Source organism: Melanerpes formicivorus, unplaced genomic scaffold (assembly GCF_026170545.1).
Source record: "Melanerpes formicivorus ecotype bairdi unplaced genomic scaffold, bMelFor1.0.p_v2 SCAF_73, whole genome shotgun sequence".
Classification (NCBI taxonomy): Eukaryota; Metazoa; Chordata; class Aves; order Piciformes; family Picidae; genus Melanerpes; species Melanerpes formicivorus.
This window is the reverse complement of record NW_027142425.1, coordinates 1,825,416-1,852,765: the sequence shown is the minus strand read 5'-3', so window position 1 is coordinate 1,852,765 and position 27,350 is coordinate 1,825,416. Positions and strand designations below refer to the sequence as shown.

General features: G+C 53.9%; 1 protein-coding gene across 2 annotated transcripts in view; it reads right to left on the bottom strand.

The window, feature by feature from the left end:
* Positions 1–27,350, bottom strand: part of MED12 (mediator complex subunit 12) — a 44,439-nt gene that overhangs the window by 2,805 nt on the left and 14,284 nt on the right. For both annotated transcript variants that reach the window (XM_068163604.1, XM_068163605.1), the window contains exons 14-41: positions 26,705–26,785; positions 25,335–25,508; positions 23,927–24,071; positions 22,940–23,058; positions 22,672–22,815; positions 21,763–21,926; positions 21,386–21,517; positions 18,082–18,309; positions 17,286–17,430; positions 16,897–17,017; positions 16,089–16,190; positions 15,276–15,389; positions 14,840–15,003; positions 10,570–10,749; positions 10,322–10,393; positions 9,866–10,026; positions 9,613–9,774; positions 9,424–9,535; positions 9,105–9,194; positions 8,648–8,757; positions 8,035–8,170; positions 7,398–7,559; positions 6,513–6,890; positions 6,047–6,200; positions 5,646–5,851; positions 5,133–5,213; positions 2,676–2,893; positions 1,812–1,962 (exon numbers count right to left, since the gene is read on the bottom strand). In XM_068163604.1, coding sequence (XP_068019705.1) covers positions 1,812–1,962; positions 2,676–2,893; positions 5,133–5,213; positions 5,646–5,851; positions 6,047–6,200; positions 6,513–6,890; positions 7,398–7,559; positions 8,035–8,170; positions 8,648–8,757; positions 9,105–9,194; positions 9,424–9,535; positions 9,613–9,774; positions 9,866–10,026; positions 10,322–10,393; positions 10,570–10,749; positions 14,840–15,003; positions 15,276–15,389; positions 16,089–16,190; positions 16,897–17,017; positions 17,286–17,430; positions 18,082–18,309; positions 21,386–21,517; positions 21,763–21,926; positions 22,672–22,815; positions 22,940–23,058; positions 23,927–24,071; positions 25,335–25,508; positions 26,705–26,785 — 4,206 coding nt within the window. The remainder of the gene's footprint in view (positions 1–1,811; positions 1,963–2,675; positions 2,894–5,132; positions 5,214–5,645; positions 5,852–6,046; positions 6,201–6,512; positions 6,891–7,397; positions 7,560–8,034; positions 8,171–8,647; positions 8,758–9,104; positions 9,195–9,423; positions 9,536–9,612; positions 9,775–9,865; positions 10,027–10,321; positions 10,394–10,569; positions 10,750–14,839; positions 15,004–15,275; positions 15,390–16,088; positions 16,191–16,896; positions 17,018–17,285; positions 17,431–18,081; positions 18,310–21,385; positions 21,518–21,762; positions 21,927–22,671; positions 22,816–22,939; positions 23,059–23,926; positions 24,072–25,334; positions 25,509–26,704; positions 26,786–27,350) is intronic.

Here is a 27,350-nt window from a genome sequence, read left to right as displayed (position 1 = left end):
CCTCCCAGCTCCCCCAGGACACTGCCCTGGGCTGAGAAATGAGAAGAAACACAGGGACAGTAACAAAGCTCTTCTGCAAGATGAGCTATCAACAGGTGGCAGGGAGAGACCCAGGAATCTGTCAGCTGAGGAGTGATTAGGAGCAAATAAGATCCAAGGAGAGATACCAACTGAGCATTCCCTTCAGGGGCTGGCTGGTTCATCTCTTGCCTTCTGCTCGAGGGCACAAATGATGACTTCTCTGGGGATCTGTCTGACCTGCTCTCAGAAATTTTCCAGAGGTACCAGCAGAGCTCCTGTAACTTCCCTATGAAGTCCACTGCAGGCCACAATGACCCCTACCACTGGAGTTTTCCCTAGTCTCTACCTTGAGTTAAGGCCATCTCTTGTCCTGCAGCCAAGGGCCAAGAACAGAGAAGGGTTTTTTGTTTGGAAGACAAAAACCTTGGGACACTTCTCTCTCCTCCTGTCTCTGTCTAACTTGGTGTCCAGCTATTTCAGCCTTACCAGTCACATTAGCCAGCTCCTGCTGCTCTTGGCTTAGGGCAGAGTGGCTGCAAAGCTGACTGGCAGGAACAGGCCTGAGGTGTTGGTTGACAGGTGGTTGAACATGAGCCAGTGTGTGCCCAGGCGGCCAAGAAGGCCACTAGCACCCTGGCCTGGATCAGCAATGGTGTGGCCAGCAGGAGGGAAGTGAGGCCACACCTTGAGTACTGGGTTCAGTTTTGGGGCCCTCAAACCAAGACACATAATTGGAGGCTGGAGCAGGTCCAACAAAAGGGCAAGGAAGCTGGGCAAGGGTCTGGAGAAGAGGTTGGGTTGGTGGTTGGACTCTGGAACAGGCTGCCCAGGGAGACTCTGGATGCCTCCTCCCTGAAGGTGTTCAAGACTAGGCCAGACCTGGCCAAGCAAGTGTAGTTGAGAGGTGTCCCTGCCCATGGCAGGAGGTTGGAGCAGATGATCTCTAAGGTCCCTTCCAGCCTGAGTCATTCTGTGATTCTGTGACACTGCAGCTCTCTCAGGAGCCACTGCCTTGCTCAGGGCCCTCTCAGAACAAAGCCTCACTGCTCCATGCTGTGTAGAGCCTCCAGATGTTCTACAGGCTTTCTAGGCCTTGTTGTCTAGTCAGCAACTCACCAAGACAACCAAATTACTTGTGTGTTCCCCTGTCCATTCAGTACTTCTGCAAGCATGCAGTCCTCCCTGCACAGAAGCCTTTACTACTCTTATGACCATGATGCAAACCCACGGAGTACTCCTGCCTGCTGACGCCCCCCGGGCTTCCAGGGCCTTGGGTCTAACAGCTCCCTTTGGAGCAGTTTTCACCAGCTGCTGTTAGGTGAGGAGTACATGGGACTGCTCACACCACACTTCCTGCCCCTGCAAACTGCAAGCCCTCGTTCTGATCTCGTGGAGGTGCAGCTATGCTCCTGAAGCTCTGCCTGCTCTTGGGTGAGCACGAGGTGCTTTGCCCTTGTTTTGGCTCCTGCGAGACAGGGAGCTTTCTGCACACCCTTCTGGGCTCAGCTGGAGCAGGAGGAGGTGGGATACAGGCTACAGAGGACTAAACAGACTGTTCTGCTCCTAACTTCCTTCCAGCTCCTGCTGTGTGACTGGCAAGAGGCAGTGCAGCAGGTGTCTCCATCAGGAGTGGCTGTGAGGAGGGGAGGGTCCCCTCAGGGAACGATACGGAGCTGGTGCTCTCCCTGGCACAGATGGGGCAGATCAGAGTGTTGCTGGCACAGAGGCAAACAGTGCTGGGCAAGCTTCCTGCAGCTCCAGCAGCCTTCCTCCTGTCAGCAGCCACTCACCCTCAGCATCTGCTGCTGCTGCCTCAGATACTGCTGCTGCTGCTGGTCAGGTAGTATCTGGCTGGGTCGAATTCCTGAGGAGACTCCTTGTGGACCCAAATGGTTCATCCCACTCATCATGGGTGCCTGCTGTATGGACTGGTGAGGAAACCTGCAGGAGGAAAGGAGGAGGAAAGCTCTTGGAGTAGGAGATTCTCAGGCAGCCAGCTTCTTTAACCCAAATCCTACTTCTTCTATCAACCAGCCATATAACCCAAGAAACTCCTTGCAATCCATGATGCCTCTCTTCAGAAGGGTGGGGGGCACCAGGGCCTCTCAAAGCCTTCAGTGACAGTCCTCAGCCCACTGCTCTGCAGGATTTCTCCACTGGGTTTATGCTCTTTGACAGGGATCTTGTGGTTAGAAATAAAACCAGAGCTGTGGGTCCTCCCTCATACTCTGGCTGGTGACACTGCCTCCTGCCTGCAGCTAGCTCCTCTGAATTTCATCCTCTCTGGTCTTTCCCAGGACTGAAAGCTGGATAACAAAGTTCTGCACAATGAGGCTGGTGGAACACTGCAACAGGTTGCCCAGGGAGATAGTTGAGGCCCCACCCCTGGAGATATTCAAGGTCAGGCTTGATGGGGCTCTGATCAACCTGCTGTGCTGGAGATGTCCCTGCTGACTACAGGGGGGTCAGACTGGATGAGCTTTGGAGGTCCCTTCTAACCCAAACCATTCTGTGACTCCGATGTTTCTGTGACAGCACAAGGACTCAGCACAGGCAGCAGGCACTTCACAGACTGCTGCCAGGCCTGTCCAGGAGCACAGCTGGGCAGCCTTTGCTGAAACACAATCTTCTGCCAGCCAGGAGGGTGGAAGTACCTCTGTGTGCTGCCCAGGGTGTGCCCATAGCCCGGGGCCTGCTGGTGTACGTAGCCGCTGGGCCTCTGCTGCATCTGCCGAACAGGATCCACCATGGCAGGGTTGGAGCTGGGGTGGGAGTTCTGGTAGGGCTGGCCAGAGTAGGTGGGAGGTACAATGGTGCTGGACTGGGAGGGATGCTGCTGAATGCCTATGTGGGAGACATAAGGTGTGTAGCCCTGGAAGGAAACAAGAGAGGCATTGGTCACAGGCTAAGGACAAAGCACAGGGAACACAGCACAGCACCCCCTGGGCACCCTCACAGAGCTCCTCTGCCCTCACACCACTAACCACTGCTGATCCCACAGGGCACTGAGGAAGGAACAGCAAGTCCAAGGGCAACAAAGAGAGACTTCAGGGCCTTGGGATGACTGGTTAAGGGATCTGGAGCACAAGCAGTGCTCTTCTCTATGCCCCCAGCTGCAGGGTGTGATCAGGGAATGAACAGGAGCAGGCAGCAGGTCAAGGCCTGGCCCCAAGCTTGGTGCCTGCAGCAGGACTTTGGGTCCTTTCATCCTGGGTTCATTTACAGGACACCAGGTCTGCTGGCAAAGATGGGACACACCCAAGAGAGCAGGACATGCTTCTACTGAAGTCTTGGCAACAGGAGGAGACCTTTGCTGGGGGCAGTGGCCAAGGGTGAGGAAAAGGCTGAGGGACTCCACACCTCCTCTGCCTCAGGCTTCAGCAGTCAGACCAGGTAGCTGGCTGCTGGCTACCCAGCCCCCTGAGCTGGAAGAAGGGCAGCAGAACAAAGCCCTCACAGTCCCAGAGGAGAGGCTCAGGGGCCTGCTGCACCACCTAGACACACACAAGCCAGGGGCTGGATGGCAAACACCTCAGGCTGCTGCAGGAGCTGCCAGAGCTCTTCACCAAGCCACTTCCCATCATGTCCCAGCAGCCCTAGAGGTGCCAGCTCACTGCAGCCTGGCAAAGGGGACACCCATCTACAAGAAGGGCTGCAAGGAGGACCCGGGGAACTACAGACCTGCCAGCCTGGCCTCAGTGCCAGGGAAGCTCAGGGAGCAAATCCTCTGGAGTGCCACCATGCAGCACCTGCAGGGCAGCCAGGGGAGCAGGCCCAGCCAGCAGGGCTTCATGAAGGGCAGCTCCTGCTTGATCAACCTTCTCCCACCACCTCTCCTACTCAGTGGATGGGGACAGCCTGGGGGTGGCCTTTACCTGGCCTCCAGTGAAGCCTTTGCCACTGCCTCCCACAGCATCCTCCTGGAGAAACTGGCAGCTCATGGCTTGGAGGGCTGGAGGCTTCCCTGGCTTACAAACTGGCTGCTGGCCAGGCCCAAAGGCTGCTGGGCAATGGAGTTAAGCTCAGCTGCTGGCCAGTCAGGCACCAGTGGTGCTCCCCAGGGCTCAGTGCTGGGGCCACTTCTCTTTACTGCCTTTAGCAATGGTCTGCATTGAGGGCACTCAGGCACCCTCAGGGACTCTGCAGATGGCACCAAGCTGGCTGGCTGTCTTCAGCTGCTGGAGGGCAGGAAGGCTCTGCACAGGCTGCACCCAGGGGCTGAGGCCAGGGGGAGCAGGTTCAACAGGGCCAAGGGCTGGGTCCTGCTCTTGGGTCACAACAACCCCAGGAAGGCTCCAGGCTGGGGGCAGAGTGGTTGCAAACTGGCCAGCAGAGAAAGCCCTTGGGGTGCTGGCTGACAGCAGCTGAAGATCAGCCAGGGGGTGCCCAGGTGGGCAAGAAGGCCACCAGCAGCCTGGCCTGGAGCAGGAAATGGAGACAGCAGGACCAGGGCCATGATCCCCTGCTCAGGCCACACCTTGAGTCCTGGGTTCAGTTTTGGGTCCCTCACTCCCAGAAGGTCTGAGGGCTGCAGCAGGTCCAGAGAAGGGCAAGAGAGCTGGGGAAGGGGCTGGGGAGGAGCAGCTGAGGGACCTGGGGGTGTTCAGCCTGGAGAAGAGGAGGCTGAGGGGAGACTCTCTGGCTCTCTACAGCTCTCTGAAAGGAGGCTGGAGCCAGGTGGGGATTGTGCTCTTCTCCCTAGTAACAAGTGATAGGATGAGAGGAAATGCCTCAAGTTGCCCCAGGTGAGGTTTAGGTTGGAGATGAGAAAAAGTTTCTTCTCTGCAAGAGTGGTCAGGGATTGGAACAGGCTGCCCAGGGAGGTGGTGGAGTCAGCACCCCTGGAGGTGTGAAAAAAATGTGTAGAGATGGCACCTGGGGAGATGGTTTAGCAGCCATGGTGGTGCTAGGCTGAGAGTTGGACTCAGTGACCTTAGAGGGCTTTGCCAACCAACAGAATCCTATGATTCTATCCCTGGGATTCAGATTCACACTTCCCAGTAAGTGAGGAATAAGGAGAAGCAGCAGACTGCAGGATTCAGCAGCAGAAGGGAGGATGCTGCCCTGTGCCTAGTCAGACTCCACTCTTACCTGGGGTCACTGCCATTTACCTGGGAGGGCTGCAGTGCTCCATAGGATGGGGTTGGAGCCATCTGGCGCACAGGCTGCTGTCCCATGATGCCTTGGCCCTGCTGGAAGGCAGCACAGAAACTTTTTGCACCCTCTGCAAAGGGCAGGATGCTGCTGTTCCCAGCAGCTCCCACCAGAGCAGGTAAGTCACTTCACTGCTACACCTACAAGACTGCTGCACAGCAATGCAGGTGCTAAAGACTTCTGCCTTTCCCTGGCTTAGGCCACCAATGTCCCCACCACCCCTCAAGCAGGATGCCTCCCTCACTGCCCCACAGCCACAGGGCTCTCAGAACATCTCACTGAGAGGCTCCACCAGCTGTTAGTGATGAAGGCCCACAAAGCAGGGGGCAAACAGTGCTGCACCACAGGAACAGACATAAGAGGCATCTTTCCAGGGCAGAAAGGCACAGGGGTGGAGAGTTCTGGCTAGAAGGGACAGCCTCAGGAAACATCCTGGGCTTGCTGTACTATGGGGTCCAGCTCTGACTTACCAACTTTGCTTGGAGCTGCTGCCTCAGAATCTGTCCCTGGGACACTGGAGGCTGCTGTCTGTACACTGCTGGCTTGTAGGAGGGATCAATGCCCATCATGCTGCCCATCCCTGGGGGCAGCACCCCACTGTAGGGCGGCCGGCTCTGAACCAGTTTGCTCAGGGGCATGCGTACAGGTCTGTAGGATGTGTCCAGGCGAGGGCCCCCTGCAAGAGGCAGAGATGTGCCAACTGGAGCCATGCTGCTGCTGAGCCTGGCAGCTCCAGGACTGCTCAGCACTGTCTACAGGCATGACAGGCAAGAGGGGAAAGTGTCAGGGCTGTGTAAGACCATCTCCCAGGAGGGGTTCTTACAGGAGGTTCCACAGAGGTGCAATATGCTCACCTCTCCTGTGCACCTACCAGCTGGAAGAGGCTGATTCTGGGCATAGATACTGGTGACTGGAGACTGCCCATAGGCCAGCCTGGACATAGTGCTTCCTGACTGGTGGTGCAGGAGATCTGTAGGCATGCCAACTCCATAGGAGACGCCTCGGCTGGGGCCCAGCACGAAGTCCTGCAAAGAAGGAGCCAGAAAGATCAATGTGCACTGAGAACTCAGGAATGGATGCAGAGCATGAAGGGTTGCAAAGCCCAGAGAAAGAAGCCTGGCCTGCTACCTGAGCTGAGCAGCCTCCTTCCCTCCCATCAGGGATTAAGAAAAGGTTTACCCTGCCCCAGCCTAGAGAGCAGCACAGAGCTCAACACTCCCAGCTGGGAGAACATACATCCCATCTTCACCATTACACCACTGGCAGGCTGCTCAGGAAGAGTCAAGGGGTGAGGAGGAGGGGTGGGCACAGAGGCACAGCTGCTGGGCAGCCCTCACCTCAGTTTTGCTGGCAGACTGGTTGCGCTTCTTGGTTTTGCTCTGTTTCTTCTTGCGCTCTTCAGTAGAGGTGGCAGGATTGGAGCTGGTCTTATCAGCCTTGGCTGGCTCTGCAGCTTTCTTCTCTGGCTCTAAAGTCACAGGTGTAGGAGGCTCTTCCTCTTCAGGGGGCAGAGGCAATGGCTCCAGGTAGTAACTGCGGGGCTTGGGCTTCAGGTGTGTGTGGTACAGAAGCAGCCTCTGCTGCTCCTCAAACCTGGACACCTTGCGATCCACCCGGACCGTGCCGAACCAGCCCCAGGAGAGAGGGGCTGAGTGCTTTAAGCCCTCAAACAGGTCCCAGGGGGAAATCTTCTGCTTTGTAGAGACTTGCAAACCCTTTAAAAACAAAAGGGATAAGAACCTCCAAGATCTTTTCCTATGAGGGTACAGGAAACTCTTTGCTTTCTTCAGGCCCTGCTCCACATGTCCCAGTAAACAGCCTGAACCCTTACAAGTGATGCCTCCTCCTCCTCCACGTGGTGAAGCAGTCATCTCTAAAGGCCTTCATCAGCAACTGCCAGACACCTTCACCCCTTCTCTGCTAGTATTCAGCTCACTGGCAGACCATGGGTTTCTCTTTATGTTCTATATAGCCATAAGTACAAACCCAAAGTTTCAATAACTCCTCGAGCTGCAGCAGCAGGAGGTATGGCTGAGAATTACCACCCAGCTCTGCCCTATCTGGAGACAGCTATGTGCCAGCTTGTCCCTGTGCAGCCAGTCATGCCAAGCTCAGCAGGCAACAAGGTGCTGCAACTAGATGCTTCCCAAGCTGCACAGACTCAAGGCATCAGAGGCCAAGGTGACACCTGCATTCAAGAGACAAATAAAAGCTTCCCCTACCTCCTTCTTGAAGATGGAGTCAAATCCAGCTATTTTATTGCCTTTGGTGTCAATGAGGGATCCCTGAGGTTCACAGGTGATGACGTCTCTGGTCTGTTTAGGGAGCGGCAGGAGCTGTCGCACCTTCTCCAGGCTGTCGGACTGCCGGTCCCCCAGCTCCTTCTGCACGGGTGGAATAGAGAGCACTTGAAGGGAAAAATCACCCAAAGCCCATCTCTGCCTCTTTGTTTCAGAATAAACACCTTTATTTTTAGAATAAACCAAACCAGGTTGGAAGAGACCTTCAAGATCATCGTGTCCAATCCATCAACCAATCCAACCCACCCAAACAGCTAACCCATGGCACCAAGCACCCCATCAAGTCTCCTCCTGAACACCTCCAATGACGGCGACTCCACCACCTCCCTGGGCAGCCCATTCCAGTGGCAGCCCATTCTTCTGGTTACAAGCTCCATCCCTGCATTACCTCTCACCTTTACACCCTTCAGCCCTACAGAGCTACTGGGGCCACCCTCCCTGCTTCATCTGAACAGCAGCACAGGACAAGCTCTATTCACGAGGCACAGGTAAATGTGCACAGCTGGACAGCCATGGCACAGAGGACACTGCTCCCCACACAGGGCCCGCTGTCCCTCACCCTGAGTTTCTTGACAAGGTTCATGTAGGCTCGCTTGTTCTCCTCCATGCTGCCCTGAGAAATGCTGGACATGTCAGCAGCCAGGGTGCCGTTGATGAGGACGCTCAGCATGTCCAACACGGTGGTGAAGAGCTCACTGTTGGGCAGAGCAGAAAGGTCAGAGCCACCCGAGGAGACCTGTAAAGCCTCTGCCATCTGAGGAACACCGAGCATTGTTAGACTGCCAGGAGTACTGCCTGCAGCCAGGAGGGCTCTCCAGAATAAGCTCCCACACTAATCCTCCTCTGCTTACACACCATGGGGCATTCACACTTGAGCCCAGTGCAGTACAGATTGAGACTGGCCCTGTCTATCCATTCAGCTTCTCCAAAAAGCAGGTCCAGACCCAGCTCTGCCCTGCATCTGGAAAGCCAGGTTTGCTCTGGATACATCAGAGTGCATTTGGATACTAGCACCTAGGCTGTTGGCTGCTATTACTCTGAAGTCTCTTTTGGCTGTCACAGTACTTCTGACAGCTGCTCTAGAGACAGCTAATTCACATGAGAAAAGGGCCCACGCTACTGACTGCCTCCTTTGGGAGGGGCATGGATCAGAAAGTCAGCCAGGAAGTTACTTGTTTGACTGCATGTCCACGGTGCCACTGCTGATGATGTCCAGGAGGAGCACAGCCCATTCCGTCGTCTGCTGCGTACTGCGCTGGACCGTGTCGAACATTCCCCCCACCTGGCAGAGAAAAGCAGCTCAGCCACAAGGACACCAGGAACAAACACCGAGAAGTGAGCAAAGGGAACAAAGCCAGAGCAACTTCTGTGCTCCAGTCGAGAGCTGAAGGAGACTGCAGGACAAACCCCGGACACAGGCAGCACTGCTATGCACTGCAAGGGCATTGAAATGAGAGACCGCAGCTGTGGATTTCATCCTGTGAAATGCAGCAGGGGCATCTCCCCATGCATGCTATCCCACTCAGGGCTCAAGACCTGGAAGGAGCACAAATGCCTCTCCTTTCCTTGCCTCAGGACACACAGAGCCCCTCCCGTGTGTGTGTGGTTCAGCTCTCCACACCCACTCACCAAATTCAGCCGCAGTTTCAGGGCCTCGTGCATCAGCTGCTTGGCTTTGCAGTCGTCTTGGTACTGATCTTCCCGCCAGTTGGTAACGATCTAAGGCATCGGAAGAGGACAGTCCTCATGAGCTGCATGCTGCAGTTCACAGAAGGGCTGCTGCTGCCCACTGCCCAGAAATGGTCAGCTCAAGCCCCCTGTGCCAAGCAGGGTGAGATCTTTGCCTTACAGCATGCAACCAGACTGCACCCTGGAAGGCATGCCCAACAGCCTGCCCGCTGAAGGAACAAACCCTGCAAGAAAGGGAGGGGAGAAGCAAGACACCTACCTGCTGGACCTGACTGTACAGAGAGGTCAGGAGGCCTTCCCGCTGCTCGTCCTGTCCTTTCAAGCATGTTAGCACCAGTGACAGAAATGGCTGCTGGCTCAGGAGGGACATGCTGCAGGGAGAAGAGCGAGGGAGTTGCGCTGCCAGGCTGGGGGCAGCCAGCAGGCGCGGCCCGTCCCCAGCACTCACCTCTTCTGCTTCTGCCGGTCCCGCTCCTTGCGGGACGATGACCCCAGGTGCTGTCCTTTCTCCAGCTCCTCTCCGGCGGCTTTCAGCACATGGCCCTGCACTGATGTTGGAAGTTTGGCAATCAGAGGAGCCACCAGCCACACTCCTGACCTCTCCAGGGAGCTGCGACAACACAGGAGAAAAAAGCAGTTTGGAACCCAGCCTGTGATTCAGACCTGTCCCACAGGCAGCTGCGTGCTGGGACTGCACCCACCTGAGGATGGGCTTGGATTTGTTGCTGGCAGGTGTAGCACTCGCTGAGCTACTGATGTTGTTGACTCCATTGCCGGCTGAGCTAGCAGAGCTGGTCTCTGCTGACTGCTGGAATACCTCAATGGTGGCCTTGGCTATGTTTTCTAACAAGGAGTTCATCTCCTGGAAAGAGGGAGGAAAAGATAGCCAAATCATCCTGAGAGAGCACCCACTGACAGAGCCTGCAGGCTTCAGCACAACCCTCTGCAAACTCAGTCTGCCACCTGCCCTGTGGCTGCTGCTCTTCGGCTCTCAGGCTCGAAGCATCTTTCTCAGGCTTGGCTTTCACAGACCCGAGTCTTTGTTTATTTTCTCCCTACTCCCACTTCTTCCAGGCCACCTCCTCACTGCCTCAGAAGCAGCCACTGCACCACAGGCAGTACCCATCCCTGCTGGGTGTCTCTGAGCAGAAACTCACGTTGCTTGCCGTCTGCTTAATCATGAGCTGCAGCTCCAGCGAGGACTGCCTCATAGTCCACTGGTCCAGATTCTACAACACACACATGCACACTTCATGAGTCCTTTTCTCAAACCACATCCACCCACGTGCTCAGCTCCCAGGATAATGAGCTTCAGGCCCCTCAGAGGGCTGCATTTTGGATAACCCCACTCCAGTGCTGCATTGGGCAGTTCCTGGGGTGCCCAGCTGCTGCCAGGAGCTCGCACCTGTAAGATCCGCTTGATCCTCTGCCGCTGAGGATTTTCTCCTTCCTCGTTGTCCAGCAGCCGGTGTGGGTAACAAATCAGCTGCATCAGCCTCTGGGCCTGGGTGCTGCTCAGCACAGGGTCCTGCAGGTCATTGCTGTCTTCACAGAGGGACTTCAGACATCGCTCACCTACCCACTCCTGCGAGACAAAGGCAGAGTCAAACCGATGTCCGACCCCAAGCCAGCAGCCCTGCTGCCAGCCTCAGAGAGATGCAGGGCACACATCCAACTCCTAAGATCCTTATCAACAGGCAGTTATGCCTGATAACCACTTGTCTTCTCGAGCTATACTCTCCTGACTCAGGAAGTGCCAGGCACAGCAATCACAACAGAGGGAAGATCAGCTCTGGCAAGGCAGCAGTGGTGAAACCTGGTAGCTGCTGCGTCTCTGCGTGAAGTGCTGGGATGATTTACAGGACACAGCCATGCCAGGTCCAGGCTCCATCAACACTGCTGCTTTGGCTTCAAAGATCAGAAGGGATCACTTAAAATAATTTCATCTGTTTCCTGCAGAACAAAGCCTTGGAGCTGTCCTAAATCAAATCATCCAGGGCTGGAGCAAAGGCTGAGCTAGACCATGTCTTCAGGAAAAGCATGGCTTTTGCTTCTCAGTGATGGAAAACATACTGCTGTCCTCCCTGAAAGCCAATGACTTGACTTCCCAAAGCCTGCAAAGAGACACAACTGACCAAGACAGGTGATTCTGCCCCTCTGCTCAGCTCTGCTGACACCTCACTTGCAAGAGACATGGACCTGATGGAGAGGATCAAAAGGAAGCCACAAGGACGATCAGAGGTCTGGAGAGCCTCTGCTATGGGTACAGGCTGGGAGAGTTGGGGCTGTTCAGCCTGGAGAAGAGAAGGCTCCAGGGAGACCTCAGAGCTGCATTTCAATACCTGCAGGGGACCTACATGAAGGCTGGGACTGTGGGGATAGGACAAGGGTTTGAAAGTGGAGCAGGGCAGAGGTAGGTTGGACATCAGGAGGAAGCTCTGCACAGGGAGGGTGGTGAGACACTGGCACAGGCTGCCCAGGGAGGTGCTTGAGGCTCCATCCCTGGAGCCATCCAAGCTCAGCCTGGCTGTGTCCCTGTGCAGCCTGCTCTGGATGGAGGTGTCCCTGCTGCCTGCAGAGGCATTGGACAAGATGACTTTTGAGGGTCCCTTCCAACCCATTGCAATCTGTGACTGGACACAAGGCATTCATGAAGTCACAAATCATGAAGGGAAGACAGACAGAAGTACAGCTGTCAGCCTCTCGGTTCCAGGCGGTGGTCCCTACGTGTATGACAGTAACAGCAGCACTTTCCAAAGCTAACATGAGGCAGGTTCTCCTTCACACCATTTGTAAAGGTTCACCTGCAGGATTTTTTCCAATTGAAAATCAAATCAGGCCAATTCCTGAAATTCAGAGCTACAGAGGACTTCTAGACCAGCACTTCTGCAACTGCAGAGCACTCCTGACTGTGGAATTATTCTGCTGAGAAGCGGCAAGCAGAGGAGCTGAGGACGCAGCTCAGGAAGCAGCAGACAGCACTCCAGGCACTGACTGCTGCACAAAGACCAGAAGGCTGAATCTGGTTTGAAACCCTTGGGAAACCACAGCCTCCATCTTCATCCCAGATGAAGCTCCTGCTCTGCCAGTACACGTGACCTGGTAGCTTCTCCCATGCCTGTGGTAATTCTCCCCTTCAGCACTACCATGATCTCCTGGAGCTTCATGCATATCCTTGGGAAGACTCTTTCTAAAGTCACTTGCCCAGCTTCCTACATGAATTCAAACTCTACTTCTCACCCGCTTCATTGGTATGATCTCACAAGTAAGTATCAAGTCGACTGCAGTCTTCACCCTTGAGGGACTTCTAGTCTCTCTCTGATGCAGATGACACCAAGCTGAGGGCAGGAGTTGATCTGTCAGAGGGTAGGAAAGCTCTGCAGAGGGAGCTGGACAGGCTGGGCAGATGGGCAGAGTCCAAGGGCATGAGACTGAACACATCCAAGTGCCAGGTTCTACACATTGGCCACAACAACCCCAGGCAGTGCTACAGGCTGGGGTCAGAGTGGCTGAGAGCAGCCAGGCAGAGAGGGACCTGGGGGTGCTGGTTGATGGTAGGCTGAACATGAGCCAGCAGTGTGCCCAGACAGCCAAGAGGGCCAATGACATCCTGGCCTGCATCAGGAACAGTGTGGCCAGCAGGAGCAGGGAGGTCATTCTGCCCCTGTACACTGCACTGGTTAGGCCACACCTTGAGTCCTGTGTCCAGTTCTGGGCTCCTCAGGTTAGGAAAGATGTTGAGATGCTGGAAGGTGTCCAGAGAAGGGCAACAAAGCTGGGGAGGGGTCTGGAGCACAGCCCTGTGAGGAGAGGCTGAGGGAGCTGGGGTTGCTTAGCCTGGAAAATAGAAGGCTCAAGGGAGACCTTACTGCTGTCTGCAACTCCCTGAAGGGAGGCTGTAGCCAGGTGGGGGTTGGTCTCTTCTCCCAGGCAACCAGCACCAGAACAAGAGGACACAGTCTCAAGCTGTGCCAGAGAAGGTTTAGGCTGGATGTTAGGAAGAAATTCTTCCCAACAAGAGCGACTGGCCACTGGGATGTGCTGCCCAGGGAGGTGGTGGAGTCCCCATCCCTGGAGGTGTTTAGGAAGAGCCTGGATGAGGCACTTGGTGCCATGGTTTAGTTGATCAGATGGTGTTGGGTGATACGTTGGACTTGATGAGCTCTGAGGTCTTTTTCAACCTGGTTTATTCTATTCTATTCTCTTCTCTCTGCAGTGTTTCTTTACAAAACAGCCACCTCCCCAGGATTCATGTTACCCAACCAGAGCTCCTCCCCTGCCTCCTTACATGACTGCATTGCAAATGCCTTGTGGAGGCCTCTTCCATTCCCATCACCAGATTCAGGCAAGTACCTTTGACTCAAGCCTCTGTCTTGCTTCCCACAGCTCTGTGCAGTCAGCCTTTCCAAAAGGCCAGTCACCATTACATTAATTTAATCAGACTAATGCAAGGGCAGACCAGCAACTATCTTCCCCTTACAAATCTTTATCTTAATTCCACAATCTGCTCCTTTTCCCCACCCCCCCCCATGAAGTCTGTTATAAAATATATCCTGGATATGCAACACAGAACTTTGAGTTGGAGAAATCACCACCTGTAGTTGAAGACACCCTGCAGACACTTCAGAACTGCCAGTGAGAGTTCTGCAGTGAGCATCCACTGCTTACACTGGAGGTGCTAATACTAAACACATCACTTTATAAGCCCTTAACAGCTGCAGTAAGCCTGCAGGAGCAGTGGCCCAGTGTTGGTGCTACTCACTGGTGTGTACTGGAATGCTCACTCCTGCCTAAGCAGCGCTGCCACAAACTGCTCCTCCCTCTACACAGACCTTCTACCTGCTGTGAGTCCTTCCTGAACAGACAGGGACCAGCAAGGGAATCTCTGCTTCTGTTACTGCCACAGCCTGCTTTCAGTAACACCAGGGATGCTGAATTGATGCTCACCAGCAGGTGCCTCCAGTTGTTTGCTGGGCTGGTACCCTGCTGCCTCCCTGGGCAGCTGATTGACAGCGCAAGGAAGCATGAGCACAACACAGAGCTAAGGGCTTGTCCTCAGATTTCAAATGGCAACTCTGCATCTCTCCTCTGGACAGCATAAACTTGCAACCAAGGCCAAGGACACCCTCCAACACCCATTTTCATTCAGGAGTGGTAAGAGCCACTCCATTCAGCAGCTAGATACCTTTTGAGCCAGGTTTCAATTCCTCAACTGCCACTATTCCACAAAGGAACTGTCAGCTGTCAGCTCAGGCTAAGCCAAGGGGCTTTGTTGTCGTTGCTTTAATTGACTGTACAGGATGCTGCAAAGCTCAGGGATACATTACCAGCCTAGCTGCAAGCTGCATTCTGAAAGGTACCATTTAGCACTTCAACAAGCTGTCTTTTTCATGCTTATCTTCTTAGCCTCCAGCACACATCTTGGCAGACAACTTCCAGCACTCCCCTCCTTGGACAGGAGGCCTATGCTGCTGCCAGAACAAAGGGGAGGTACAGCCCCTGCCCCTTGGATCACCTAGTTCTGGACAATTGTTTGTCCGTTTTTTGCTGATGGAGAACAACCCTCAGCACCATCACAGGTTCCTGATGAACCTTTCAAAGAAATGCCTGCCAAAGCCAACCTGCAGAAAGTCTCACAAGGGGTAAGGGCTAACCTACAGATGGGACAGACTCACCTGCTGACATATGCTCCTCAGTACATACTTGGCATAGATATCCAAGCTAGCTGTCTCCACGGTTACGACCCGACCACCAGCCTTCCTGGTGCCCAGCTCATCATCCATGAGATCATCCACACCTCCAGGGTGGGAAAAGCCAGAGCCCTTCAGTTCTGCATCTCCTGTAAGGAAAGCACAAACATCACTTAATTATCAATGCTAAACCCAAAGCCTGGCCCACCAAACACCCTGAGTTTTTGTCAACCCAGTGATCTCCTGCAGCCAAGAGATACAAATCACTCTGACAGCTCAGCCCAAGGCCTTCAGACAAGCCACACATCCACCAAAGCAGATTTCCTCTGGTCTTCTGTCCAGGCAACATATACCACTCAGGGTCTTTCTGCCAGGCCCACAGCACACATTCTTGCAGCTTCAGGCTAAGAGAGGTGCCTACCTAGAACAAAGACAGCCTTCAGCACTGCAAAGACTGCCCCATCCACAATGCGGTTCTGGGACGCTGCCAGCAAGTGCCGGTCACAGGAGGAGCGGATTCCCACCGTGGGCTTGTCTGCAGGGAGGACAGTGGGGAAGAGCAGTGCTCAGCAAGAGAGAGAGATGAGAACTCCAAAGCTGCCTAACTCCTGTGCCAGCCCTTGCTGTGGAATCCAGCACAGGGCACCCTGAGGCCAGGCCTTCTCCCAGCTGTAACACAGGGTCAATGCAATGAAGTTGTGCGAGGCACGGCGCAGAGCGCACCGCGACAGCTGAACCGTGAAATCCAAGTGCTGAGCACAGACTCTGCCACCAGCCCTGTGCTCCAGCAGAACCCTCACCTAGAACACAGGCTGGGTTGAGAGATCTGAGCTATCAGGATACTGATGAGGAGCCAAGAACAGCACTTCCTGGACTGCTTCCATCATCAGGCAAAAAAAGAGAGTGCTGTAAAATAGCAGCTTCTGGCATCAAGTTAAGAGGCTATACAAAGCTCAAGACGCAAAAAAAGGAGTGATCGTTACTCTAATGGCTTAGTGACAGCAAGGCCACCTCTGCTGGCTGGTTTCCTGCCTCTGAAGGCCTCCTTCCCAACATGCCTAGCTGCCATGGAGTGACATAAATGAAAGGATATTGTCCTTTGTCCTCTGCAGAAAGCTGTTATTCACAAGCAGCAGGTCATGATCTCTAAACATAGGGTCCAGCATCTCTTTCTTGAGGTTCATGAGCCTCAGTACTTCCACAACAAAGAAAAGCTCTACTTTCATTCACTTACTGCCATCTTGCTGGCATGGGTTCAGCTGTGGAGTCTTAAACAGATGGAGCAAAATCCGGCAGGTCAGACGTGCTCCTGGTTCAGAGTCCTGCTCACTACAGGCTGTGTAAAGAGAACAGTCAGCTGAGAGGTCTTAAGCACTGGGACAGCTGACTCAGTCCAACAGCTATTCACAGTGCACTGCCCCAGAGCAGCCCAGTGGAGAAGCTGCAGCAGCCTAGTTCTGTTTACAAATGTGGTGCATGTGCAGCAATTAACAGGCAAGTGAGCAAACCCATCAGTACCATCCCCAGTGACATGAACTGCATTCTGCTGCTCCACCTTTCCAGTTTCACCCTGTCAGGGGCTGGATGCTGCAGCCCCCAAAGCAAAGCTAGGAAGGCTGATGGCAGAGTCAAGGCAGAGTGAGCCTGGTGCTGGAGGCCCAATTGGTCAGTTGGCAAAATGCTTAGCTGAAGCATATGAGCAGTCAAGAGGTGTACTGCTGCAGGTCAGAGCTGACTGCACAGGTCAGAGCTGACTGCACTGGTCAGACAGCATGGCTGGTAACATCTTTCAGTGCTAATTTCAGCTTGCACACAAAGTGCCGAGAGCAGAACATTGACAAACCTTAGCACAAGCAGTTTTTACTGCAAGCCAAAAGGCCAGAAACTCTCCAAAGCAAAGTGCTGAATTCCTCAGTGCCACACTACAAAAGAAGCATTGCAGGCACATTTCACAGGGACAAGGTTCACAAGGTGTCTGGGCAGCACAGGCCTTTGGGCCAGAACCCAGCCCCAAGGCCAGCTTGCTGCAGAGATGCACTTACCAGCGTTGAGGAGGGAGGGGATAGCAGCGCAGCGGATCAGGTCCTCCAGCAGCAGGCACTGCCGGGCTATCAGAATGGCAACAAAGGTGGCCAGGGAGTCATGGAAAGATAAGTCACTGACCTGGAAGAGAGGAGATCAGCCAGTGAACACAACAGCCTCATTTCCCCTGTCAGCAATTTGTCAGCTTGCCCAGGAGGTGGGGGTAGAAGGGCCCATAACCCCAGGTCAGTGTCCACGATCAGCCCAGGCTGTGACAAACACCAAAATGCAGCCTCAGCGCTCAGAGCCTTTCCCGTCCTTAGAAGCCAAAGCTTCCGCCCCTTCGTCATTCCTGCCTTCTCCCACTCCTGCTTCAATTCATTTTCCCCTTCTGAACGTTTGCACTTGCATCAACATTGCAGAGCAGGTCGTTGAAGCCACAGGTGCCGTTGTTGGAGGAGCAGCAGAGGGCTTTGAGCACTCCCAGCCACTCGGCGCTCAGGGACTTGCAGTAGCCGGTGAGCTCGGCGCACAGGATAGCGATGTCGTTCACCCTGCCAGACAAACCAGGGACACAGCACAGGGTCAGCTTGGAGACTCCTGCATGCTGTCAGGTCAGAGACACTCTAAGGGACCCTAGCCTGGGCTCCTTCCTCACACCCAAGGACAGTCAAAGAATGGTTACTGGCTTTCACACAGCCACAGAATGCTGGGGGTTGGAAGAGACCTCTGGATGTCGAGTCCAACCCCACTGCCAGAGCAGGGTCACCTAGGGGCAGGTCACACAGGAATGTGTCCAGGTGGGTTTTCAAAGTCTCCAGAGACTTCTTACCCTCACCTAAAGATTTGGGTAGAAATGGGTAGATTCAGATTGGATGTTATGAAGAAATCAGTTAGGAGCTCAGGGAGGACAGAAGCCTCCTGTGAAGCAGAAGGGTAAAAGCTCATTTGATCTTCATTCTGTGAAATTCTTCCCCATGAGAGTGGTGAGAGCCTGGCACAGGTTGCCCAGGGAGGTGGTGGAAGCCTCATCCCTGGAGGATTTTAAGGCCAGGCTGGATGTGGCTGTGAGCAACCTGCTGTAGTGTGAGGTGTCCCTGCCCATGGCAGGGGACTGGAACTGGATGATCCTTGAGGTTCCTTCCAGCCCTAACAATTCCATGACTTTACTATCTCAGCACAGCCATGCAAGCTCTGTCTCTCACCTGTCTGGGTCATGGTGTCCCACACACACGTGCATAAGTGCATTACAGACAAAACTGTAGCGGTTGGCTGGGTTCTCATTGAGGCTCTTGCCCAGGTTGGTGTAGGTGAAGTTATGTGCAGATGGATTTTCAATAGTGTCAATCATGAACTCTGGTTCCCATAGCATGTTGGAGTCAGATGGCTCAACATTGCAGTAGATGGTGTTCTTCACCTTGGAGCAGAAGTCACTTAACAGGAAAGCAAAGAGAGAGCAGGAACACAGAAGTAAGCTTGTGCTGGACTCTGAGCAAAGCAGCCCTGTGCCAGGCAGGCCCTTCCTGGGCAAGCCTGCGTGGAAAGTGCCAGCCAAGACTCTCCTGAAAGAGTGAAGCTGATTCTTTGTTGTGGAAGCACCAGGACGTTTCCACAGGTTTAGTGGCCATAGCATAGGAATGGCTACTCCAGGGCGACAGGGAAACACCTGACCCAGCCCTCGGTGTCACAACAGCTGACACCCAAAGGGACTTTGAGATCAAGGTAATGCTGCTTCAGCACCACTCTCTGCCCTGCTGCAACTCAGGGCTCACAGATGCTCAGAGATAAAGAAAATGACCTCCTCAACACTTTCAAATCCTGCATTTGCCCACCTGCTTTTGGAATCCAGTGCTTTCTGGACCTTCACAGCATGGAGTGAGTTCCATGTTGATCGTGAAAATGATGAGGTTTGCTCTTTTGTTCTGAGCTTACCTCTTGCCATTTCCTGCTCATTCCCTTTTGTCCCTGCCTTGTGAGACACTGAACACTCACTTTATTTTCCATACCAACCAGAACCTTACAAACTTCTATCATTCCTTCTCAGCCCTCCTCTTCTGTGGGGAGGAGATTCAGTTCCTCAGAAGTCATTTCCAAGCTCTGGTCTCATCAATCCCCTCATCCTCCTTTGGGGCCAACTCCTTGAGAGGCTTTTTGAAGTCCAGGTCCCCAAACAGGGAAGCACAATTGCACCATGGCTTAAACAGTGGCCTAGAGATGCTCCCTGATCTGTTTTCCATTTTTCCCCAAACATCTCTAACATTGGTTTGCTTTTTGACTAGTCCTGACCACTGTGATGACATTTTCAGTCACAGATCTGTATTTCAATTACAGAGCTCCAAGATCCTTTACCCAACTGGTAGCAGACATCCATCCCTGCATGGAGTTCAGAAGGGAACAAAGACAATCCCACCTGCACCACTCAGTGTTTAACAGCACTGAACTTCACCTGCCAGCTTATCACCTGCTCACCATCACTGCATCCTCCTGCAACAAACTGCAGCTGACTTCTACTAATACACCAGAGAGTCACAATGGCAGGGGTTGGAATGGACCTCCAGAGATCATCAGATCATCACCATCCTGCCAAACCAGGGTCACCTAGGAACACAGAGTTTTGCTACCATCACTCATGACTTCCCACGAGTAGAACAGCACAACCACCAGCAGAGCCCCCTGGGATGCCTCAGGGAGTGATCACCCTCAAAATACTCTTTCCCACTCCCCAGTTGGAGGCCTCTAACCTCTTCATAGAATCACAGAATGGCTCAGGTTGGAGGGAACCTTAGTGATCACCTACTCCAACCCTCCTGCCATGGGCAGGGACACCTCTCAACTACACTTGGTTGCCCAAGGCCTCATCCAGCCTGGCCTTGAACACCTCCAGGGAAGAGGCAGCCACAACCTCCCTGGGCAGCCTGTTCCAGACCTCATACTGAAGAACTTCTTCCTCAGCTCCACTCTAACCCTGCTCTGCCTCGGCTTCAAACCATTCCCCCTTGCCCTGTCCCTAGACACCCTCAGGAAAAGTCTCTCTGCAGCCTTCCTGCAGGATCCCTTCAGGTCCTGGCAGGCAGCTCTGAGGTCCCCCTGGAGCCTTCTCTTCTCCAGGCTGAACACTCCCAGCTCCCTCAGCCTGTGCTCACAGCAGAGATGCTGCAGCCCTTGGATCACCTTTGTGGCCTCCTCTGGCCTCACTCCAGCAGCTCTGTGTCCTCCTTCTGCTGGGGACACCAGAACTGGAGGCAGGATTGGAGGTGAGGTCTGGGCAAAGCAGAGCCCAGGGGCAGAATCCCCTCTGCTGCCCTGCTGCCCACCCTGCTCTGGCTGCAGCCCAGCACACAGCTGCCTGCTGGGCAGCAGGAGGGCACTGCTGGCTCCTGGGGAGCTGCTCAGCACCCAACACCCCCAAGGCTTTTTCTGCAGGGCTGCTCTCAACCACTCTTCACCCAGCCTGGATTGGTGCCTGGGGTTGGCCCAGCTGCAGGACCTTACCCTGTGACTTGCTGAACCTCATGCAGCTGGCACTCATTTGTCTCATAGAGGACACTCTCTTTCCTCTGAACAAATTCCAGGGGCTGCTATTCAACAGCCTAGTAACAGGTCTCTCCTTGCCGTGTGTGATGACACCTTCAAACAACCCAATGCTCTCCTGACCCTCTGCCTCTCCATTCAGTCCAGAGAGAGATTTTAAAGGCTCTCAGCAGCCAGGAGCCCATCCCCTAGCCCCTGATATGAAGGCACAAGCCACTCACAGTGCCTCACGGGGAGGTGACACCATGGGTTAGACATCCCTATGGCACACCTGCCCTAGGAACACCAGCAGGGAGCAGGGACTGCAGGAGAGGACAAAGTGAAGCAGTGCACAGGACCACAGGGTTGTCAGGAGAATTACCCCTTAACAGGATGGGGTAAGCAAAAACCATGGAGATCTGTGGCCTCCCCAGATCTAGGCTGCTCAGGGAGGAGCTTCACAGCGATCTGATGGGGGAGCAGCTTCCAAGAGAAGCAAAGGGCAGAAAGCCACAATGTAAGCCCACACAACAGAGCCTTGGGGCAACATCACCAGAGCAGAACCTTAAGAGTCAACAGGGGCAGAGCAAGGATAAGGAGTGCAAAACAGAACAGGAACAAACCCAGAACCCAGCAAAGCAGGTTCAGAAGCAGGCCACAGATATTAGGGAGCTGAACAGAAGCAGACAACAACCTTTAGAATGAACTGCTCAGTCATCACAGATTGGTAAAACCAGACCTCCCTACTTCTGTCCTGCAAGGGCAGTGTAAGAACAGAGCTGTGGAGGTGTAGAGGACCACTGGAAGAAGCTTACCAAACCCAACATCATAATGATGATGATGAGTCAAGGTGATGCACTGGGCCGTTTCTGCCTGTAAACAGGCACTACTCCCAAGACTTCAGCTCCCCGTTGAGAGGAACAATAGCATCAATCAAGATCACAAGCAAAGCTCAAGCCAAGCTCAGCACCCACAGCATCCCACCTGCCTCAGACTCACCTAAAGAGCTCCCCAAATTTACTTTTAAGGTGACTGCAGGAGGTGTAGAGGTCGTAGAGATAGGCCAGGATACAGCGCTCTGCTGAGGAGCCATCTGAGCGGTTCATGCCATGTTTCACCACCCCACACAGGCTGTATAGAGACAAAAACTGCTGCAGCAACACAAAAACTGAAGGAATAGCCTTATTACACAGAAATGTCCCTGAGCTCACAGCAGCAGTGCTCACTGGGCAACGTATCCCATCCCCCTCAAACTCTCTGAGCTGAAGCCTCGGGCACAAGCTTGCTGACTTTTAGGTAGGACACACACCCAGCCCTCACAACCCCCCAGAAGATACACTGCTGCCTTCCACACAGCGAGGGGAAGAGTCCCTTACCCTTCAAAGACCTGAGCCATCTGGTCCTGGTTCAAGATAAGGCAGGAGTGGTAGTGCCGCAGCACAGCCACGATGCACAGGCACAAGCTGGTGGTGTAGCTGCCAACAAGGTCGGAGGATTTCAGCAGCAGTTCTGCCTCCACCACGCTCAGTTCATTCAGCAACTGCACCCAATGACAGAAAAACCCTTCAACAGCCACAGGGGTAAGGAATGGTCAGAAATGGAGCAGGCACACCACAGCCATGGCCTATAGGACGTGCTAGCAAAGGGACTGGTAGGCACTTTTGACCTAGAGATGTACCCCTGGAAGAGTTGGGGCCTCATACTTAGGCACAATTTCTCCCTCAGGCAGCATAAGGGTCTGTCAGTGCTTGGGATATGGCCACAGATAGCAGCAGACAGCTTGCTTGGCAGATCCTGTCCTGCATAAAGCTCACTCAGCTCCCTTTTTAAGGCTAACAGCCTCAATTCTGTCAGCAGCCACAGCAAAACTTCCAGAGAAACCTGGCACAGGCTGCAGAAACAGCAAGAGGATTTTAGCAGGATCCAGAAGGCAGCCTGTGCAGCTATGTGCCAAGGATCCTTCCAGGGGAGCAAGGTGGGAGAGCTGCCAGAGACATATGATCCCCTCCTCACTCAGAACAAGGCCTCGCTGCAGCCAGGGACAGAGATGCGACGGAAATCCTTGGGAGATGCCCTGAAGCCTCTGGAAGCACAACCCTCAGAACGCAAGACTACCACAACCAGCCTGCTCCTAACAGCTGCAGCGCAGGAGCACTGCAAGGGCAACCTCATCTGACCCCCTCCACGGCCAGAGGGCGATCCCTGCCAGGGCAGCACAGATCTGCCGCCCCTCAGGCCGAGGAAGGCAGGCCTGCACAGGAAGCGATGGAGCTGGCGGCACTCACCTGGATGGCGAAGTCGATCAGGCCGCTGATGTTGAGGGAGTACTCCATCAGGTCAAATATGAACTGCACGTGCTGCACCAGAGGCAGGTGGTAGGACATGCCCAAGGCAAAGCTGGTTATCTGCTCCAAGACGTTGCGAGATACCTGCAAGCACCAGAGGCTGCCAGCTGCCCCCGCACAGGGCCCTCGGCGGCGCCCCGCGCCGGGAAGCTGCTCTCAGTAACACAAAGGGACGGTCTGGGCCCAAGAAGTCTTGCAAGTGCCATACCTGAGATGTGACTTGGTGCTGATCAAAGTGAGAAAGGTGCTGGAACTTTGCAAAGATATCTTCAGCTGTTGGGAACGCTTCTGGCTTGCTCTTTTTTCTCTTCTGGCCTTCCTCTCCACCTACCAAAGGTGGATCAGAAAACAGCATTAGGCTGCCTCCCTCATCAGAGGAGGATTAGACACCAGCCAGCAACACCTGCCAGGCCCTCAGCAAGATCAGCTCCTCCTAAGCAGCACAGCAAAAAAGCCTGAGCCCCAGACCCTAAAGTGATGATGACCACACTGAATCCACACCAACCAGCTGTGGAGGAAGGACTGACAGGAGGGTTAACACCTTGCTCAGCCCAAGTGAAGGTGCTCCTTGGAAAGACACCTCCTCAATTTAGATCTTATTGATTGTCTGAGAAGAGATGTTCTAGGTTGGAGATGTTTGGCCTCCACATTTCTTTGTCATTGAACCTGATCTTTGAAAGAATCCTCCCTCTGCCACATTTCAGTAGGACAGAATAAGACCTGTAGCCAAATTCAGAGTCAGTGGAGGTCAGATTTGGACACAACCACCCAAATTCCTTATCCCTTGCAGCGAGCAGTGCCCCAAGCACAACAGCAACCTACATTTAATCGAAAGCTTTGCCAAACAGGCAGAGGCACAGTTCCTCTATTTCTTCTGCAAGGATCTCAGTGCAAGAAGTAAAGAAAATTACATCTGAAAAACCAAAGCTTTGGCTGGGCTCTCGCTCTGAACCGGATGTGAGTCAATCCTCTTCTGCAGAGCTGTTCAGTGAAACAGATAGTGCTGGCAGGAGACCAGCCCTGTCACTTGCTGGTTGCTGTGGCTGGGAATAGAGCACCACTGCAGACTCCCAGCGAGTGACACAACTCACTCCAGGTCCTGTGAAATTCCCCCACTGCCAGACTCCAGACAAAGGGCTCAGCCAACTGCAAAGGGGTTCCTCCTTTGGAAAGGAGTGGCTCAAGGCCTCCTCACCTGTTTCTGCAGTGCTCTTTCTGTTCAAGACTTTCAGAATGTCTTTGGTTATTTTCTTGATGGTGTGGCGAGCGTCGTCCCGCTGCTTCCCCACCCCAAAGAGAACCACCAGCCGCTGGTTGCACTCGTGACTGCAGGACTCCTCCTAGGGCACCAAGAGACAACGCTATTGCTCCTTCAGGTGGGCACTGCTGAAGGAACAACAAGCCCAAAGGCGACAAAGAGAGACTTCAGGGCTTTGGGATGGCTGGTTAAGGGGTCTGGAGCACAAGCAGTGCTCTCCTCTACCCTCCCACAAGCTGAGGGCTGTGACGAGGGAATGAACAGGAAGAGCCAACAGATCAATGCCTGGCACCAGGCTTGGTGTCACCAACAGGGAGGTTCTGCAGAAGGATCTGGACAAGCTGGACTGATGGGCTGAGGTAAATGGGATGAGGTTTAACGAGACCAAGTGCTGGGCCCTGCACTTAGGTCACAACCACCCTATGAATGCTCCAGGCCGGGGGCAGAGTGGCTGCAAAGCTGCCTGACAGAAAAGCCCTGGGGTGCTGGTTGACAGCAGCTGAGCATGAGCCAGGGTGTGCCCAGGTGGCCAGGAAGGCCACCAGTATCCTGGCCTGGATCAGCAATGGTGTGGCCAGCAGGAGGGAAGAGATCAGGCCCCTTGGGCACTGGTGAGGCCACACCTTGAGTAATGCATTCAGTTTTGGGGCACTCACTCCAAAAAGGACATTGAATGGCTGAAGCAGATCTAAAAGAAGGGCAACAAAGCTGAGGAAGGGTCTGGAGAGGAGCAGCTGAGGGAACTGGGGTCATTTAGTCTGCAGAAGGAGGCTGAGGGGAGGTTGGAGCAGGATGGGCATTGGTCTCTCCTCCCAAGGAGAGGGATAGGACGAGAAGGGATAGGATGAGAACAAATGGCCTCATGGAGCCCCAGGGGAGGTTTAGGTTGGACATTAGGGAAATTTTCTTCACTGCAAGAGTGGTCAGGGATTGGAACAAGCTGCCCTGGGAAGTGGTAGAGTCACCATCCCTGGTGGTGTTCAAGGAATGTGTGGCTGAGGGACTTGGGAACATGATTTAATGGCCATGGTGGTGGTGGGTTGATGGTTGGACTCTTAAGAAGCCTTTCCCAACCCAAACACAGGTGTTTCAGCACCCATGAGACTGAATGCTTTAGCCCTGTTACACAGATGAGCCCCTTAAAACAAAAAAAGGCAAGCTCATCTCAGCAGTTGCTGTGGGAAAGGAGGCCCCTTAAAGTAGATCAGCTCCTGCACCAGTGCAGGAAATCATGACTGCTCCTTACCCACCCACAGCAGTACCACAGGGTACTGCCCTCACGCAGCAGCCTCATGGCCAGAGCACCAGGCAGCCACAGGGCAGCAGCTGGGAGCAGGTCTCATACCTGGGGAATGGGAAAGTGTGTGGCATACTGAATGTGTCGAGGCTGGTCGTACAGGGATGCCAGCATTCCTTCCACAGACTTGTCCTTCAGCAGGGGCTTGGCTTCCTTCTCAGGGTCTGTTTTTTCAGGGGAAGGGCTGGCTTTAGATTCACAGTGCATTGGAGGAGAAAACATCTAGGGAGGAGTTAAGAACAAGGCAAGGCAGTTAGGGAACACAGTCACACAACAGTGCAGATTGCTGAAGGCCTAAAAGGAGCAGGAAGAGCTGCAGAAACATCCAGCTCTTAGTGCAGTCCCCAATGCAATGTGCTAAGCCACTGTTCCCATTTGTGCTCCCAATTCATGTGGTACATTGAGTTAAAAACAATAGGAAATACATACTAAGTAAAATAAGACTCAGGATTTCAGAGACAACCACCAGGGAACAAGTGAGGATGCTGGGGAAGCCATGGGAAAGCCACATAGCTCTCCACAGGACACCTGGCTTAGCACACACCCGGAGGCCAACAGTGGCTCCAGGAACAGAGGGACTGAGGGATTTTCAACCACAAGCTCTTTCTACTGCTCAGTGCCTCAGAGCAGCCTGCAGCCATGAGCTATGCACACAGACATTCTGAGAACTCTACCAGCTGATCAAGTACAGGAGGTCATGCAGCATGATGATAGCAGACCTGCACTTCTCCAAGGTGACCAAGGAAACCCTGCTAACTGCAACTAGTCGCTCCCAGTCTTCTGTTGCTATCAGGGTCATCCATTTCCCACGCTGCCCACTTCCTACCCTGCCCAAACATTGGACTGGCTGTGGCCAGAGCATGAAAGATCTCCACATCTACAGGTATCTGCAGGGTGGCTGCCAGGAGGATGCAGCCAGGCTATTTTCAGTGACACCCAGTGATAGGATGAGGGGCAATGGACAAACTCAATCACAGGAAATTCCACCTCAACATGAGGAGAAACTTCTTTGGTGTGAGGGTGCTGAAGCCCTGGAGCAGGCTGCCCAGAGAGGTTGTGGAGTCTCCTCTGCAGGCTTTTAAAACCCACCTGGATGCGCTCCTGTGTGTCCTGCCCTGGGTGACCCTGCTCTGGCAAGGGGATTGGACTGGATAATCCCCAGAGGTTCCTTCCAACCCCTAGCATTCTGTGATTCTATGACTGTCTGGGACTTGCTCTACTCTGATGGACCCTGACCTCCATAAACAGATTAGATGGACCTTTTTACAGGGTCCTTTACAGGCTGCTTCACAACCCAGCCACTTCCAGTGTAGTAATTCCAGAGCAGAGAGGAAGTACTCAGACAGAAGTAAGTCCCTGGTCCCACTACAACTCCCTGACCTACTCACAAGCAGCAGGTAGAAAATGCAGGAACGTACCGAAAAGTCTGTCTTCTCCATGTCATCAAAAAGCATGCTGGAGTTGTGGTCAATGTCCATGGGCTCAGAAAGACCTGTGTCCTGGAAACAGACAGGGCAGCTCTACATCTCACTGATGCACCAGGGAACAGAGAGTGTTAGTTTACTGTAGCACTCCGTGCTGGAACGTGACAGCAACAGCACAGCCACAGTCCCTGGCAAGCTGAAGCCTGACACACTGTAAGCACCAGTATCACAGTATCACTAAGGTTGGAAGAGACCTCAAAGATCATCGAGTCCAACCTGTCACCACAGACCTCATGACTAGACCATGGCACCAAGTGCCACATCCAATCCCCTCTTGAACACCTCCAGGGACGGGGACTCCACCACCTCCCCGGGCAACCCATTCCAATGACGAATGTGAGACCAGGGGCAGGCCTCACACAGTACCTCCCAATATGCTGCTCTGAGCAGGGCAAGATTTTCCTGCCTACCCTTTCCACTCTGAAGGCCCTTTTCAGCCACTTGGAACACAGCCTTCTACTCCTGAAACCAAAATACTCAGGAAATAGGTCAGGGAAGGTACAAGGCTCTGGTACAGCCTCCAGCAGGGACAGCAAGGAAGCTGCAAAGCTGCTAAACAGCACAGCACAGGGACGTGCAC